Below are 16,950 nucleotides of genomic sequence, written 5' to 3' on the forward strand. Positions count from 1 at the left end.
GCAAGGATAGAGGAGGTTATCTCTCCTTCACCCACACTGCCACAAGGCATGGCAGACGAGTTGTGGGGCCAGCTCCCCCACACTCATACCCTTGAGGCTGGCTTAACTATAACCCCCACATCCGTGGTCTCTGCCACACCGCTTAGGTGCTGAAACACATGAGGGACAGGGCCAGCTCTCCTGCTTTAATTACCTCAGGACCAGCTCTCCTCTCTGCCATAGGTGACAGGATGCTTCCCCCTCACCCGTATCACCACATGGTAGACAAGTGGCAGGGCTAGCCCTCCCATGCTCATACACTTGGGGCCAGCTCTACTGTGCTGCCCAGGCAAGGTGCAGGGCCTAATCTCCCAAGCGCTGCAGCTGATGAAGGGCAGGACCAGCTCTCCTGCTCTCCTGCTCCCAGGGTAAGCTCTCCCATGATGCCCAGGTGAGTGGTGGGGCCAGTTCTGCACAGCCAGGACTCTACCATGGTCCCAGATGCCATCACCAGATACTCACAGCAGGCCATTCGTCACTACCCTAAGGTCTCCGGCTCTGCTTCTCTTCATTGTGTCCACATCCTTCTGTTTCTCCTTCTCTTCCATTTCTCCACCACTTATTTGAACTTCTTGGTGGCGCTCAGGGTCTCTGAGTGTTTGGGGTTGTCTCAGGAGTGGCCTCAGGATTGTTAATATCATCCAGATGTTCATAGATCAGAACACAGAGCGTAGACATAACCTGTCTCCTCGCTGCCACCTACTGACGTACATGTGACCCAACAGCCACACCTGTAATGCCTCTAGGAGCAGGAGACAATCCATTCTTGAATCTTGTGTAGGAATAGCAGCTGTGGCTGACTGATGAAGCAGCCAGCTAGTGCAGTAACGTGAGCAGCTCTTGACAGTGAAGTAGATGTTTTAAGTTAGAGAATGGTCCTGTAACTACAGATGATAAATGATTCAAAGTGTTTGTGGTTCACGGTCTGGTAAAAATCGGCAGGGTGGACAAAGCTGTGGGAAATCACAGGACAGACTGGACAGGAAGAGAAAAGTTGCCTAGCAAGGAACCATAGATGCTGAGCAGGAGAGATGACTCAGCAATTAAGAGGGCTTGATGCAGCTGGGTGGTGGTGGCGCACGCCTTTAATCCCAGCACTCGGGAGGCAGAGGCAGGTGGATTTCTGAGTTCGAGGCCAGCCTGGTCTACAGAGTGAGTTCCAGGACAGCCAGGGCTACACAGAGAAACCCTGTCTCCAAAAAAAAAAAAAAAAAAAAAAAAAAGTTGCCCATGTCTTGGTAAGAAACCCTAATTAATATACTAGGCATGTCGTTTATTGTAGATGACCAAAGTCTTATTTATTCTAAAATATTTTTTAGATTTATCCTAGTCTGAGTGTTTTTCCTGCATGTATGTATGTCATCATATGTGTGCCTTGTGCAGGTAGAGGCTAAAACAGGATATTGGATCCTCTAAAACTGGAGTTCCAGGTGGTTGGGGGCCACTGTGTGGGTGCTGGGAACCAAACCCAGGTCCTCTGTGAGTTACCAGTGCTTGTAGCTGCTGAACCCTCTCTCTAGCCCCCTTAGTACTTTTTATTTTTCTATTGTTTTCAGTAACTTGAGTGTGTGTGAATAGATGCCACTTGTGTGTGCCCACTGTGACCACACTCTGTGTGGGCTGCTGAATTACACGTCTGGGAGTGCTCATCCTGCGACACGCATGTGAGGTCAGAGGACAACTTGTGAGGATTGGTAGTTGGTTGTCTCCTGGGGATTGCTCTCCGGTCATCGGGCTTGGTGGAGACCATCTTCCCAGGCCTACTTTTGGTGCTGACTCGTTTGAAGGGTTCAGCTGGTAGAATGCCTGCCTAGCATGCATAAAGCCCTGTGTTCCTCCCACCCACCAGCAGCACAGAAACCTACACATCTAGGATCCTAGGACCAGGTGGGTGTAAATTGGAAGATCAGGAGTTCAAGGTTGCCCTTAACTACTCAGTGAGCTCGTGGTCAGCCTGGGCTCCATGAAGCCCTGACTCAAGACACACACACAGCACACACACACACACACACAGCACACACACACAGGCATACACACACACACACAGACATACACACACACACACAGACATACACACACACACACACACACACAGACATACACACACAGAACATACATATACACACACAGCACACACACACACACACACAGAACATACATATACACACACAGCACACACACACAGAACATACATATATACACACAGCACACACACACGAAACAACACAACTTCCACAGCATTGCCTGTAGCTCTAGTTTACGTTGTCCAGGGTCAAGTTCCTACCACACATATTGACACTGTGTTTTACCAATGTGCTTCCCCAGGAATGACTGAAAGGTAAATTTCTGTGATATTCTGGGCAAGGCTACAACAAAGGTCCCCCAACCTGTTCCATGTGTCCCTAAGAATGGGCTTCTTCCACCCAGGATGGTGAAGGTGCTTCCCTTAGCCTCTGCATCAGTCTGCCTCCAACGCAAGTGAAGGTTTTCCTCCCCTGTCCCCCTTTCTCACTTCCCCTGATCTGTCAGGTGGAGACTGGTGCCCCAGTGGCATTGTGTTGTGTTTTTATTTGATGTGCTTTACTGAGACAGGATCTCAGGAACCCTAGACCCCTGTGATGTCGTTTTGTTTTTGTTTTTGTTTTTTTTTTTGTTTTGTTATTTTCTTTTTTGAGGCAGGGTTTCTTTGTGTAGCCCTGGCTATCCTGGAACTCCCTCTGTAGACCAGGCTAGCCTCAAACTCAGAGATCTGCCTACCTGTGCCTCCTGAGGGAGTGTGCTACCACGCCCGAATGATGTATATGTGGTGAGGAGCTTGTGATGGGCGTGAGCGCAGTACCCATGGAAGCCAGAAGAGGGCACCAGATCCCCTGCAGCTGGAGTTCCAGGAGGTTTGTGAGCCTCCTTTTGTGGGTGCTGGGAACCTAACTTGGGTTCTCTGACGCATCTGTCTGCCACCCCTTCTTGATTTAAGTTTATGGCTTTGTGTTGATATTGCACGGGGGCTCTGGAATTTAAGGTATAGGAGGAAATGACTCTCATTTCTCTCTCTCCCTCTCCCTCTCCCTCTCCCTCTCTCTTTTGTTTTGTTTTGTTTTTCGAGACAGGTTTTTTCTGTGTAGTCCTGGCTGTCCTGGAACTCACTCTGTAGACCAGGCTGGCCTCGAACTCAGAAATCCGCCTGCCTCTGCCTCCCAAGTGCTGGGATTAAAGGCATGCACCACCACCGCCCGGCCTCACTCCTGTCTCTCTTAACATTGGCATTCATTTTTTTTTCTACTTCCTTCATGACCCCATTGGCTGGCTTAACAAATCCCCAAGTCCATTCATGAGGACGACAGGCAGAGGCATATGCTTATGGAGGTCTCTTCAGGGCTCCACTTTATTTGGGAGCAGCTTTGGGTGGGTGGAATCTAGGGCTGCTGGGCCTGCAGCAGGGCCCGCACCTGGCTGATCTGCCACTCGACACTGGATTTCGCTGTGCCACCCAAGGCACTGTACTGTTCCACGCTGTGTCTGTAGTCCCACACGTGACTCACATCACTTGAGAACAGGGGACTGGGGAGAAAGAGGATGGGGTCAGAGTAGCCAGGGCATCCCGGCCTGCAGCTGCCTGGGATCAGCTTCCAGGATGCAGCACAACCAGGTGTGGATTGGGGGGTTGGGAGTGAGGGGAGGTCGTGGGTGGGGGGGGGAGGGTGAGCAGGAGGGGCTCCACCACACCTGATGGTCTGCAGCTCCTGTAGCGACAGCAGGTTGAGAGCCACTCCTTTAGTCTCTGCCATGAACACAGCTCTGCCTGAGGCCTCGTGGGCCTGGCGGAATGGCATCTAAACACATAGGCAGAGGGTGGTCAGGAGCTTGTTTTCTCCTGTGACCCGAGTGCCCTGCTTTGGGGACACCGTTATCCCTATGCCCAGCTGCTCCACACTTACCCCTTTGCGGACCAGGTAGTAGGCGAGGTCGGTGGCCAGCATGTCAGGGCTGAGTGCCTGTTTCATGTTCTCACGATGAATCTGGAGGCGTGAGATCAGCAAAAAGTGAGCTTGGGGGAGCCCCTGGAGCCTGCTCTACTGTGTCCTCAGCAACTGAGTTATGCCCCAACCGCAGCCCAACCCCACGAGCAATCCACTCTCTGCTCAGACATTTTCATTGGTTTGTTTTTATCTTTTGAGATAGGGTTAAGACTTAGCCAGGTGGCGGTGCCTGAGATCCCAGCACTAGGGAGGCAGAGGCAGGTAGGTGGATCTTTTGAGTTTGAGGCCATCCTGGTCTACAGAGTGAGTTTCAGGGTGCCCAGGGCTACACAGAGAAACCACATCTCAGAAAACAAAGAAACAAACAAAACAACAACAACAACAACAACAACAAAACCCTACTCTAGCCCAAACCTGGGGCTTTGGTGCTTAACCCTTCCCATCCCTCTTCTTCCCAGGTCTGCCCTCCCCCTCCCAGTTCTTCTGGCCTCATCCTCTCCCCTGCAAATCCCAGTCTGGGCCTAGTAGGGGAGAGGTAGGTGAAATGAAGAAAGCTAGTCTTGCCTGCAATGTAGAGATGACTCCGGTGGCCACTTGGAGGACAGCTGTCATGGTGTTAGACACTTCAAACACAGCTTCCTTGTCTTCCTGGGATGGGTGTGTTTGGTAAGGGTCCCACAGCCCCGCCCAACCCTGCCTTTCCCCAGACCTCATTCCCTGTTCCACTGGGTAACCTTAGCATCTCTCCCTGCTACCAAAGAGAGGCAGGGGACTTCTGAGGGTAGTCACAGACTGTGTGTCCAGGACAGGAGGGAGCCATTCTACGGGTATTTGTCTGGCTATATCAGAGCACTGAGAAGTATTTATGTGGCACAGACCAGAGGATTCCTTATGACAGCCCCAGCTTCATACCTGTAAGTCTTTGTTGTAGGTGCTTGGAAGTCCCTTGAGGGTCATCAGGAATCCAGCACACTGCAGGGAGAGTGACGCTGAGCAACTGGGACACCAGAGCCAGACATGAAGTCCTCTGAGAACCCCCACTGGGTCTGTCTGGAAGGAAGCCTTGCCCCCATCTCTGCCCAGCTCACCCGTCCAAACACTCGGCCCGCTTTGCTCCGGATCAGCTCCAGGCTGTCTGGGTTTTTCTTCTGGGGCATCAAGCTGCTTCCGGTGCTGGGGGAACAGAGGTGTTAGGACTGATGAGTCTGTTTATGCCTGGCTGGCCTGCTGGCAGAAGGCACTGGGCAGGTCTAGCAAAGGCTGCGGTCCAAAGGGATGGGAGGAAACGGTTCTGGTTGGTACTGAGATATGGGCCTTACCTGTAGGCATCTGAGAGCTGCACGAAGTTGAATTCCTTGGTAGCGTAGAGAATCAGGTCCTCTGCCATCCTGCTGAGGTGGGTCATACACAGAGAGGCCCAAAACAGGAACTCAGCTGGAAGGGACAGCAGGCCTTTTCTTTTCATTTGCTCTGTTGTATGTTCACTCAGAGATAATCAAAGGACAGCTCGCAGGCGTCAGATCTCTCTGTCCACCATTTGGGGCTCAGGGTAGTACCTGCCTTTTTACCCACTGAGTAATCTCACTGGCCCTTTTCGTTGCTAGTAGTTAGCTTGGTTTTGTTCATTTGTTTGTGACAAAGTCTTATATAGCTCAGGCTGGCCTCAAATGAATTAGCAGAGGCTGTCCATCAATCACTGATATGCCTGCCTCTACTTCCCAAGTGCTGGAACTACAGGTGTGTACCATCATACCCATTTTACGCAGTGTGTGTGTGGGGGGGGGGAGGTCAGACCCAGAGCTTCATGCACACTAAGCAAGCACACTCCTATCTGCTGTACATCCCCAGCCCTGGACCGGCAGGTCATACCCACGAAGTCTCTCTCGCTGGTGGCGTCCATGCTGTTGAGTGTGATGGCCCCGAAGTTCAGTTCTGGAGGTGAGGGAGGGAAAAACAGGTAAACTGGAAGGCAAGAAGTACCCACCTCTGGATGCCCAGCCTCACCCTTGACCCCTTCTTGGAAATGGAAATTGAAGAGGGGTGTGAGGTGGGGAAGAGGGTCTCTGTACAGATCTTACGAGGATGGAAAGAGGTCTAAACACTCCCAGCAATAGGTACCCCTGACATAGGCAGCTCCATTAGTCTCAGTACCCACAGGTGAGATATGAGGGCTCTGCCCTCCCACTGTGGGCACCAGAAATGTTACACAGAAGGTTAGATTACAAAGGGAAGGATGAATAACCTGTTTTCTGCCCAGAAGCTTGGGAATGGATGTAGTTAATAGCCTGGTGATTTTTTGTACTGTGTAGCTCAGACCACACTGGATCCTCCCCCAGATCCTAATCGAGAGCTTGTCCATCTGTAGATCCTGTCTTTATGGAAGCTGTCCTGTGTACTTTATAAAGAGTTTCAATGTAGTCTTATCTTAAGTTTTATGGTGCATATAGGATTGAGTTAATTATCACCAGGAAAATTTTCACCAAATTGTGCTGTGTTTATTTTATTTTATTTAAAGATTTATTTATTTTATTTATATGAGTACATTGTAGCTGTCTTCAGACACACTGGAAGAGGGCATCAGATCCCATTACAGATGGTTGTGAGCCACAGTGTGGTTGCTGGGAATTGAACTCAGGACCTTTGTAAGAGCAGTCAGTGCTCTTAACCGCTGAGCCATCTCTCCAGGCCCCTGTGCTGTGTTTAAATATGCCTAAAATAAACTACTCGGGGCCAGACTCCCAAAGTCTGAACTAACACTGGCTACTGAGTCATGTTGAACCTATAGCCTCGTGTGTTTAAACCTCTAGTGTTTCTCTGTGGGTACAAGTTCCCCATGCCACCCACACGTCACCTCGTGTGTCTTTGAGACCAACAGAAGCTAAGAGTGACAGTTTTCAGAGGAGGATTAGCAAGGTGCCTCACCTGCACAGAGTAGCTCCCGGTCCACACCCAGAGCGTTGCCTGCAATGGCCCCACTGTAGAGACAAGGGTTTACAGAGATTGAGGTTCTGGGTATCATACACATGTGACACCCAGAAGCAGGCCTTAGCCCCTTTCCTGGCCTGGCGTCTCTAAGGCCCCAAAGACTTTCACCATGCAGGGAACATGGCGAGAGACGAGAAGCTGGTTGGAATGTCACCATGTTTTTTGTTTGGTTATTCCCATGTTAGAGATCTGAAAGGCAGAGTGCGGTCCAGCCCTTTTCTTATTAAAAACATCATGTGTATATGCTTTCTTGTCTGTATGTGAACCATATGCATTTAGGTGCCCGCCGAGGCCAGAAGAGGGCCTCAGAGCCCCTGGAACTGGGGTTAGAGGCAGTTGTGTGCCACCCAATGTGAACACTGGGAACGGAACCTGGGTCTTCTGGGAAAGCAGCCGGTGCTCTTAGCCATCTCTCCAGCCTTTGCGGTTTTGTTTTCTTTTTAAAGACTTGTTTTTATTATTCTTTCTTATGTGTGTGTATATATGCATGTGTGAATGTATGCCACATGTGTACAGTGCCCATGGAGGCCAGAAGGGGGCGCTGGGTTTCCTGGAGCTGAATTTACAGGTGGGTTATAAAGCTGCACAGTGTGGGTGCTGGGAACTGAACTTCAGTCGTTTGGAAGAGCAGCAAGGGCTCTAACCACTGAGCCACATCTCCAGCCCACCCTAAAGTTTTCAATTAGCATGTATATTATACATGTCTGATTTCATTATGCCATTTTCATACACGTGTAGAATGTATTTTAATCATATCTGCTTCTCCATTACTCTCTCTTGTCCTCTTCCTACCCTGAAGATTCTTCTTCTCAACTCATACATTTCATGTCTCTGTCAGCGACCCAGTGAGTTTCACTGGAGTTGCTGACAGGCGCATGCGTGAGTGGTTACCAATAGGAGCACGACAACTTAACCACTGAGGAAATGTCCCTCCCCTAGCAACCACAACTGTCTATATATAGACCCTGAGGAAGGGGCGGGGCCTCATAGGCCCCTCCCTCTAATCAGCGAGCTTTCCTCAGCTTTGCTGATCCCTTGTGGGTCTGGTAGCGATACACCCTCAGCTTCCATCAGGCCTTGTGGACACTGTGGACTACTGCCTTACCTCCCCAGTGGCAGGACATTGATCCGCTTCTGCACCTCCAGCAGTCTCTCTGAATCTCGCGTCAGCGCGACAGTGTGGCTGTGGGAAATAGGGAATAGAGGTGGATGGTTGGTGGCAGGACACCAGGGAGCCGCCCCTTCTGTCAAAGCCCCTGGTCAGGGCCGTTTTCTACCATGTCTGCTGCGCACAGCTCACCTCAGGATCCAGTGGCTCCAGCGGATGGGCTGAGCTCTCTGCAAGTGTGTGTACCCTGGGAAGAGGACATCACATTCCCTGTGGTAGGGGAGGAAGCAGGAGACTTGAGGGACTAGGGTCTGGGAGAGACAGGTAAGACTTGCTTAGGACTCCTAGAACCCTACAGGGTAGGCTCTCTTCAGGGAAGGTAAGAAAAGACCTGTGGTGCTCCGCCTAAAAAAACGGGACCAGATGCTCACCACAGGATAAAACCGGAAGTGAGTCAGTGAACCCGAAGATTAAACCAGGAAGGGCATGATGCGAGTCTGTGTGTGGTCCCAGTGCTCGGGAGGTTGAGGCAGGAGGACTGCCATAAGATTGAGACCAGCTTTGGCTAAATGGTGAGTTTGATGCCAGTCTGGGTTACAGATGAGACCCTGTCTCAAAAACAAAGCCCGAGGTCTGGGTGTGGTGGTGGACACCTGTAACCCTAGCAATTGGGAGGCTGAAGCAGGAGAAGCAGGGGTTCAAGGTCAACTTCAGTTACATAGTGGATTTGGAGCCCGTTTGGGGTATCTTTAAAAAGAGAGGGGGGAGGGGGACGGAGAGGGGGAGGGGGAAGGGAGGGGAGTTGAGTTCAGAGAAAGAGGAAAAGGAAGGAAAGGAAGGAAATTTGAGGCTAGCCTGGGCTACATAGCAAGCCCCAGGCTACCCTTAGTGTCTAACGATCACTATGCTGTATTCACTTGCCCTCACCCCGCCCCCAATTCTTCCCAGCAGCCATCCCTACCTCAGTTCTTGTCCCTTTGCATTCACACTTAGCTGAAGTGTATGAACAGGGGACACAGAGTTAGGAAAGGGAGACGGCGTCCCTAATTCTGATACCACCTAAGATATTTCAGGGTCTCCTTTGTCAAGTCTGAAGGGGACAAAGCCAGTCTCTGGGACATTAGAACATGAACGCATGGGATGAGGATGGGAGAAGGCAGCCTTTGGCTCTGTCATTTGCCTTCCCTGTAGTAAGATGGGACAGTCTGGACTGGAGAGTGACTGCCTGCTTTGGGCTCAGTCTGGCTCTTTCCTTGGGCACCTGGAGCTTCAGTCTCCAAAAATCCTTAAACAGTCGCTGCTATCCGGTACCCTCTGGGCTGGCCTAGGTAGGGGTTGGAGCTGGTAAGTCACACACTGCTCCTTATTGCTCTGGGAGCTCTGAGTCCACCTAATACCTCAGTTCAAGTCTCCACAGCCCTGCCATCTAGGCCTTACATTCAGAGGAGAACAGAGCCTGGTGACCCTCTGGGACTCCAGGTGTCTGCTGTAAGGCTCCATCCTCTGAGGCAAACTGCAGTGTTCATGAGGGGAGTTGAGCCTGTCATAGTTGGGCCTGTGGGACTGGAAAGGTGGCTTATAGGTTAAGACCACCTGGTCTTGCAGAAAGACCTGGGATTTGAGTCTCAGTCCCCACATGGTGGCTCATGGCTAATTCACAGCTTGAGTGAAAAGGGGGAGCTGGCGCTCTCCTCTGACCTCCACAGGCACCAGGCACGCAGGTAGCGCACACACATACATGCAGACAAGACACTTGTACGTATAAAAAAGAAACAACAGCACAAATAAACAAAAACCCTGAAAAACAAAATTCCAAACCCAACCGGGCCTGTGGAATACTGACATTCTCTTCCTTCAGGAGGATGTGGGGGAGTCTTTGGACCTTCGCTTGGGTATTTATCTTCTTCCCAGCCGTTCATGTGCAATTCTACCCTAGTTGGACAAGGACTCACCTCTGGTCCCAAGAGGAGCTAGAGTATACAGACAGGGGGCAGGATTAGGGAAGACCAGGCCCCTATCTACTATGCAGTCCTAGGGGAACCATCGTCCATGTTGGGTGCAGACCATCTGGCATGGCTGGTTTAGGGTTACCCACACTCATTCTTTGCTTAGATCCCCTCCAAGGAGAAATTTCCCTTATCAGTATCCCCAGGAGACTTACGCCTCTGCCCGGTCCACCATGGCTTCAATGAGCACTCTGAGGTAGGTGGAGAGTCTCGAGCAGGTCTGCCTCATCCACAGCCTGAGGTCCGTGACCACCTGTGGAGAGAAGACCAAACTCGGGGAGTAAACTTTGCTGCTTCCCCAGAGAACCATGACTGCTGCCGAGCTCCCTAGAGCCTCCTGGGTTCCCACGGTTGAAAGGTTCGTAGAAGAGAGCAGGAGGGAGGGGACACCTGGTCGTTGCGACTTCGTCCCGTGTGGAGCTTCCCCGCAGCTTCACCAATGAGTTCCTGGAGTGAAGAGGCATGAGGTTAGGAACTCCCCCGCTCACAGCTCAAGTGGTGACTGACACTCAAGTCTAGGTAGGGGTCCTCCTTCCCTATGTGGCTCTGCTTCCCTATGCAAGGGATCCCCCGCACCCCCGTCCTGCCCAAGTCTCTTGCCATTTCTACTCTGTCAAGGATGCCTAGTGACGGGATAAGGTGAGATAGACCAGTTACGAAGAAGGGTACGTCATACCTTCAGGCGCCGCTCATTGGCTGTGTGGATGTCTTCATCATTAGGATGTAATTTGAAGGTGCCTTGGGCCCACTCGTCAGCCACCTGAACAAGGTAGCAGCAACCCAGGGTATCAGGTTGATTAGGCGTCAGGAGCCAGGAGTCTCCCTGCCCTGGTCCCCGTTCCACCATGGTTAAATGCCCTTGATCTATAGGATATTTTCCCACCCCTGAGGGATGATGGACCGAGTCCACCTTGCTCATGAGCAATGAGGAGTCATTAAAAGATTGAGTTGGGAAGACAGTGGAGTGGGTTGGGGTTAAGAGCACTGGTTGCTCTTCCAGAGGATCCGGGTTCAACTCCCAGCACCCACATGACAGCTCACAGCTGTCTGTAACTCCAGTTCTAGGGTATCCGACATCCTTAGACAGACAGACATTCAGGCAAAACTCCAAGGCATGTGAAATAAAAATAAATTAATAAATAAAAAGGGTAGGGGGGTAACTATAGGACCAGCTATCTGTGGCAGTAACTATAGTAGTCATCTACTTACTACAAGGTCACACAACCTGGAATTCTGTAGCTTGTGCCCCAGGATATGAGAGTCTGGACAAGGCTCAGTGATAGAACAGAGCACCTGCCTGGAATCTCCCAATGAGGGGCTAGGGGCGTGGCTCAGGGTAGAGCATTTACCCAGCATGCACACAACCCTGGGTTCCATCTTCAACATCAGCAGGAGGGAATAAAGGTGAATATCGGGCTTGGGGATTTTGCTAGGAGCCTGGGTTCCCAGGGGAATGGATGTAGGGTGTGGCTTGCGACATGGAGACTACCTTGTCCAGGCCTTGCAGTATCTGCTGCATCTCGGCTTTGGTGAGCAGCCCCGCCTTCTCCAGGCCCTTGCTGTAGGCCTTGCTCCCCTGCACGTCCACATTCCACAGATTCCGGTCATAGGAGATAGATGAGTTGAACTTCTCCATGATGGGGTCGACAGAGCCCACAAACCGGCCACCCCATAGCTTCCCGCTCTGGCCAAGAGAGCAGAACAGAACAGACTCTCAAAAGGGACTCTTGGGAGCGTTAGCCAGAAAAGGCTGTGGCGTGTGTGTGTGTGTGTGTGTGTGTGTGTGTGTGTGTGTGTGTGTTGGCTGCGTAGGCATTAGACATTATTCTCACTGAACAAATAGGGAAATAGGGCAACAGAAACTCAGATGCTCGGGAACTTGGTGAGTGCGCAGGGGATATGATAGACACAGAAGTCAGGGTTCTTTCTCATCACATGGTGTAGTTGTTGTTATTTTGTTTTGTTTTTGCTGTTTTTCGAGACCGGGTTTCTCTTTGTAGCCTTAGCTATCCTGGAACTCTGTAGACCAGGCTGGCCTCGAACTCACAGATCCACCTGCCTCTGCCTTCAGAGCGTTGGGTGGCACCCACCACCACAGAGTGCGCCACCACCACTGTGCCCAGCCCCGAGTTTTGTATCATTTTTCTAAAATGACATTAGCTGATCCCCCACCTCCAGCCACCAGAGAGCAGCAAGATAGGTCAGAGAGGCGCCTGTTTGGGAAGAGAAGGACACAGGCCAGGATATGGACAGGCAGTAGGAAGGGATGCAGAACATACAGGAAACAGCCAATCCACGCCCAGCAGAAAAGCAAGCGTGGTAGGAACAGTTGTGAGGGACATGGAGTGTCAATCACTGGCAATGTGTGTGTGCATGTGCACATGCGTGCATATGTGTGTGTGTGTGTGTATACTAAAGCCACTGGGGACATAAAGTTTCTGCCCCTTGGGTATACCATATAACTCCTTGAAGCCTCAGTTCTGCCTCTTTACAAAGCAAGATTTATACCCACAAGATAGGCTTGTTATAAGCCAGTGGTTCGCAACCTTCCTAAACGCTGTGACCCTTTAACACAGTTCCTCATGCTGTGGTGACCCCCCCCCCAACCATAACATTATTTTTGTTGTTACTTCATAACTGTAATTTTGCTGCTATGAATCATAATGTAAATATCTGCATTTTTGCTGGGTGGTGGTGGCGCATGCCTTTAATCCCAGCACTTGGGAGGCAGAGACAGGCGGATTTCTGAGTTCGAGGCCAGCCTGGTCTACAGAGTGAGTTCCAGGATAGCCAGGGCTACCCAGAGAAACCCTGTCCCGAAAAAAAAAACCAAAACAACAACAACAAAAAAAATCTGCGTTTTCTGATGGTCTTACACAACCCCTGTGAAAGTTTGACCCCCCAGAGGGGGTCAGGACCCACAGATTGAGAATTAGTGTTATGAGCATTTAGTTTGATATCATTTGTGAAGGGAAATGCATACTGAAGGAAGACTGGGGGTGTTCAGGGTTAGGTGCATGCTGTTCCCTCTGCTTTGTGTGTGTGTGTGTGTGTACACCTGTACGCACCCACAGAGAATGCCGTGAGAATGCCGGAGATCAGTGTTGAGTGTTGTACTTATTACTAATATTTATTATTTTTGAGACAGGGTGTCTTAGTTAATATTCAAACCATCACACAGGGCCTCACTCTGTAGCCTTGGCTATACTATATAAATCAAGCTGGTCTGGAATTCATAGAGATCACCACCTTCTGCCCCCCCCTTCCGACCCCCAAGTGCCGGGATTAAAGTGTACCACCACGTTCTTAGAGACACCATCGCTCACTGATCCTGAACTCATCAATTCTGCTGGGCTGGCCAGTCAACAGCTTCAACTTCTTCAGCACTGGGACCCAAATTCCGGTCCTTACCCTTGCAAAGCAAGCAGTTTAGTAACGCTGCCTCCCTCCAAGCCCTGAAGTGTGTCAAGGGAGCATGTGCTTTGTACTGGTTCCTGGCTGTGAGCCCACGCCCTCGGTGCTCAACAGTCAGAAGGACTCTAACCTACAGAAGCAGCAGCCTCCAGCACCACCACCACCACCCCCAGCTCTGTGAGAGGTTCTACACCTGACCTTTAGCTGCCTCAACAAAAGCTGGATCTCCTTCAAATCCCCATGGGCCCTTGACGCCTGTGGGTCAGGGCCAGACAATCAGAATGGGGAGCAAGTCAGGAGCCTGCAGGGGAAGGACCTGGAAGGATCCTGTCACTGTCTTCCTTTCCAGATTTCCAGCCTCTGTGCCTGGTTTGTTGGTAATAACAACTCCTTAACAAGCAGAAGGGCCGCCAGAACAATTAGTACCAACCCACAGAATGGCTTAAGGCAAGCTGAGGTCATCTGCAGCCCAGACCACTGTGTTCCAGGAGGGAACTCTGAGCTCCAATCCCATCAGCAGCCTTACAGACACACACTCCCCTTGACCCCGCCCCCTCCTATATTTGGAATTTAACCTAGGGTCATGTTTGGGAACCACAAGTGCTCTACCACTGAGTCATAGCCCAGTCCTTTACTCCCGGGATTCTAAGCAGGTGTTTTAACCACTGAGCCACAACCCCAGCCACGTTTTTGGTTGTTTGTTTGTTTTGTTTTGTTTTTTGTTTTTTTTTGGTTTTGGGGTTTTTTGGGCTTGTGGAGATAGGGTCATGCTCCGTAGTTCAGGCTGACCTAGAATTCATGACAAAGTTAAAGCTGACCTCAAATTGGTGATCCTTCTGTTTCAGCCTCCCAATGGCTGGGGATACAAGTGTGAGCCACCACGCTTAGCTCTGGAAAACTTTTGAAAGGATCTTGGGAGGTCAGAGTGAAGTGTCTCCAACTGGTTGGTAAGCGGGCAAGGACCGACACAGATGGATAGGGCATTGCTGCAGGTTAGGAGCCTGGGAGAAGGGGGAAAGGGCACAGAGGTCATGTGGAGTAAGTAAGATTCTATTCAAATGCACAAGAGAAGCATCAGAATAGTTACCGTTAGCTGGGTGTAGCGGTACTCACCTGTAACACCAGCACTAGGGAGGTAGACATAGGAGGATTAATAGTTTTGGGATTTGTTTGTTTGTTTGTTTGTTTTTCAAGACAGGGGTTCTCTGTATAGCCCTGGCTGTCCTGGAACTCATTCTATAGACCAGGCTGGGCTTGAACTCATGGATATCCTCCTGCCTCTGCCTCCCAAGCGCTGGGTTTAGAGGCGTGGGCTGCTGCCGTTACATCCTTTTATGAAGTGGACACCAACACCCCTACTTCACAAAGGAACTAAGAGGTCAAGGTTCACCCTGTGTACAAATCACATCTGTTTGGCTCCAGAGTCCAGCCCTTACTCCTGACCCTCCGCACGACCCGGCAGCTAAGTAGATCAGGCCACCGTCACGCAAGTGACATTCAATCTTTAATTGGAATAATGAGCTGCGAGAAAGGAGGTGACTTGCCAGCTAGTGAAGACCAGAAGGGACTGGACATGCAGGCATCCGATTCACAACAGTCACCATTCCCCGAAGAGTTCAAAGTCATGACTCCGCGCTCCATCCCTTACAGGTGAAGCCCAATAGTTGCCATTATTTCATTTACCAGATAATCAAGCCCACACGGAAGACCTATGTTTTGCACACCTTTCGCTAAATAGGTAGACAAGCCAGGAATTCCTGGCCCAAAGGAGAGGACAGCAATACCCTAGGAGGTCACTGGGGCCATGGAGAGAGGTCCCTATCTCCTGGCTGGTTCCATATGTCAGATTTCAGGTACAGTTTAAGGACTCAACTTTTCCTATGCATAGGAACAAATGCATGGGAGGAGAGTTATCCTATAGGGTGGGGCCTGACAAGAAGACGTGGGGTGAAAATCGGGGTGTAAAGAAAGTGAGGTAGTTCATTGGGTAAAGGCCCTTGCTGCCAAGCCTGTTGGAAAGAGAATCTACTCCCACACGTTGTCCTCTGATCTCCACATGTGTGCCATGCTCACAGATGTACATACTCATGTACAAACAATCAAATCAATAATGCTAAAAGAAAAAAAAAGGTAAACGGAAAGTTTTTAGCTCACACCTGGAATCGGAACACTCAGTGGGTGGACCAGGAGAATCGTCAGGAGTTTGAGGCCAGGCTGGGTAGAGGTGAGTTCCAGTCTAGCCTGGGCTAAAGTGAGCCGCTGTCTCCAAGAAAGAAAAATGGGCTGGAGAGATGGCTCAGCTATTAAGAGCACTGGCTTCTCTTCCAAAGGACCCAGTTTTGGGTCTTCACATCCGCATGGTGGCCCACACCCTCTTCTGACCTCTACAGGGGGCAGCCACACACGTGGTGCACAGACGTCTGTACATGCAGGCAAGACACCCATACACACATATATTTTAAAATAATTTTTTTAAAAAGGGAAGACTCCGGGCTCAGTGGCTCACGCCTTTAATCCCAGCACTCTGGGAGGTAGAAGCAGGTGGACCTCTAAGGTCGGGGCCAAGCCTGGTCTACAGAGCGAGTTCCAAGACTACACATGGAAACCCTGTCTTATAAAACAAACAAGACAGGCACTACAAAACAAAACAAAAAAAACCAAAAGAGGAACACAGCCCGGCATAGTGGCCAACAGTGAGATCATCACATAAGCCACTTGGCGGCGCTCGATGGCAGATAACGACGCGGACATCCCTGAGTCTACATAAAGCCAGTCTTTGGAAGTGTGGTCGGGAATTTCAGGATCACCGCAGGTCTGGGTGGCAGGAGATGGCCCCATACGAGGTTCAAACCGACTGGCTCCTCCCCGCTCCTTTGCAAGGTCCCCCCAGTGCTACACACCTCCGATGCCATGTTGGGTGGTTCCTCCTCCTCCTGGAGCTTCTGTCCTACGACTCTGGAAAACAAGACCACACTGACCACCTCGGGAGGTCTACAGGGACAGAGTTGGGACACCTGCTCGGCTTGCGGGACGTGGGCAGCACTCAGCAAGCGCGCCAGAGATTTCGCGTTCCCTCTTGTTTGTTCCCTCTGTCCCACGTTCCCTGGACCTAGTGGATCAGATTCTCAGGGAACAGGTACCTTCTGGTCTCTTCTGGCTTTTTCTGGTCCGGATGGCGTCTGCTGCCCCTCTGTCTTGTCCCCGCCTTCTGGAAGAGTAGAGCCAATTGGGAGAGGTAGGTGTGACTCATCAATCACGCTTATGGGCGGGACCACCTCTGGCTAAGCTACTAGCAGGAAGAAGTGATTTTCAGGGAGTCAGCACTAGCTGTACTAAGGTCCAAGCACATAAAACCTTTATTGGGGTGCAGACAGATGACAGGCTTGTCATCCCAGCAGCACCCGGGAGGCTGAGGCAGGAA

General features: G+C 50.8%; 1 protein-coding gene and 1 non-coding gene across 4 annotated transcripts; both read right to left on the reverse strand.

Moving 5' to 3' along the window:
• Positions 1-654: 654 nt before the first annotated feature.
• LOC143438296 (small nucleolar RNA SNORA17) lies at positions 655-792 on the reverse strand. Its single transcript, XR_013107238.1, has one exon. It is a non-coding gene; the product is annotated as a small nucleolar RNA SNORA17 (small nucleolar RNA).
• Positions 793-3,389: 2,597 nt separating this feature from the next.
• Asl (argininosuccinate lyase) lies at positions 3,390-16,749 on the reverse strand. 3 transcript variants are annotated; one of them, XM_076923036.1, is made up of 18 exons: positions 16,670-16,727; positions 16,430-16,484; positions 14,348-14,530; positions 11,605-11,799; positions 10,792-10,875; positions 10,506-10,562; positions 10,271-10,368; positions 8,302-8,379; positions 8,107-8,184; positions 6,939-6,991; positions 5,886-5,948; positions 5,336-5,450; positions 5,105-5,189; positions 4,929-4,988; positions 4,581-4,664; positions 3,975-4,055; positions 3,763-3,869; positions 3,390-3,597 (listed from the first exon to the last, which is right to left on the reverse strand). In XM_076923036.1, the coding sequence occupies exons 4-18, from the start codon at positions 11,749-11,751 to the stop codon at positions 3,453-3,455; spliced, it is 1,335 nt and encodes a 444-aa protein (XP_076779151.1). In that variant the 5' UTR covers positions 11,752-11,799; positions 14,348-14,530; positions 16,430-16,484; positions 16,670-16,727; the 3' UTR covers positions 3,390-3,452. The 3 variants fall into 3 exon arrangements, with proteins under 3 accessions (XP_076779151.1, XP_076779149.1, XP_076779150.1); XM_076923034.1 differs by lacking the exon at positions 14,348-14,530 and having other exon boundaries at positions 16,670-16,749; XM_076923035.1 differs by lacking the exon at positions 16,670-16,727 and having other exon boundaries at positions 16,430-16,663.
• Between the last annotated feature and the right edge of the window lie 201 nt (positions 16,750-16,950).

The sequence above is a fragment of the Arvicanthis niloticus genome, chromosome 24 (assembly GCF_011762505.2).
Source record: "Arvicanthis niloticus isolate mArvNil1 chromosome 24, mArvNil1.pat.X, whole genome shotgun sequence".
Lineage (NCBI taxonomy): Eukaryota > Metazoa > Chordata > Mammalia > Rodentia > Muridae > Arvicanthis > Arvicanthis niloticus.

What these genes read in the sequence shown, in the direction of transcription:
- Asl (XM_076923034.1), bottom strand. An exon ending in ATGGTGGACCGGGCAGAGGC is followed by an intron (nt 8,380 to 10,270) that starts GTAAGTCTCCTG and finishes CCCCTACCACAG; the next exon opens with GGAATGTGATGTCCTCTTCC. An exon ending in CAGCTCTCAGATGCCTACAG is followed by an intron (nt 5,190 to 5,335) that starts GTAAGGCCCATA and finishes CTGTTCCCCCAG; the next exon opens with CACCGGAAGCAGCTTGATGC.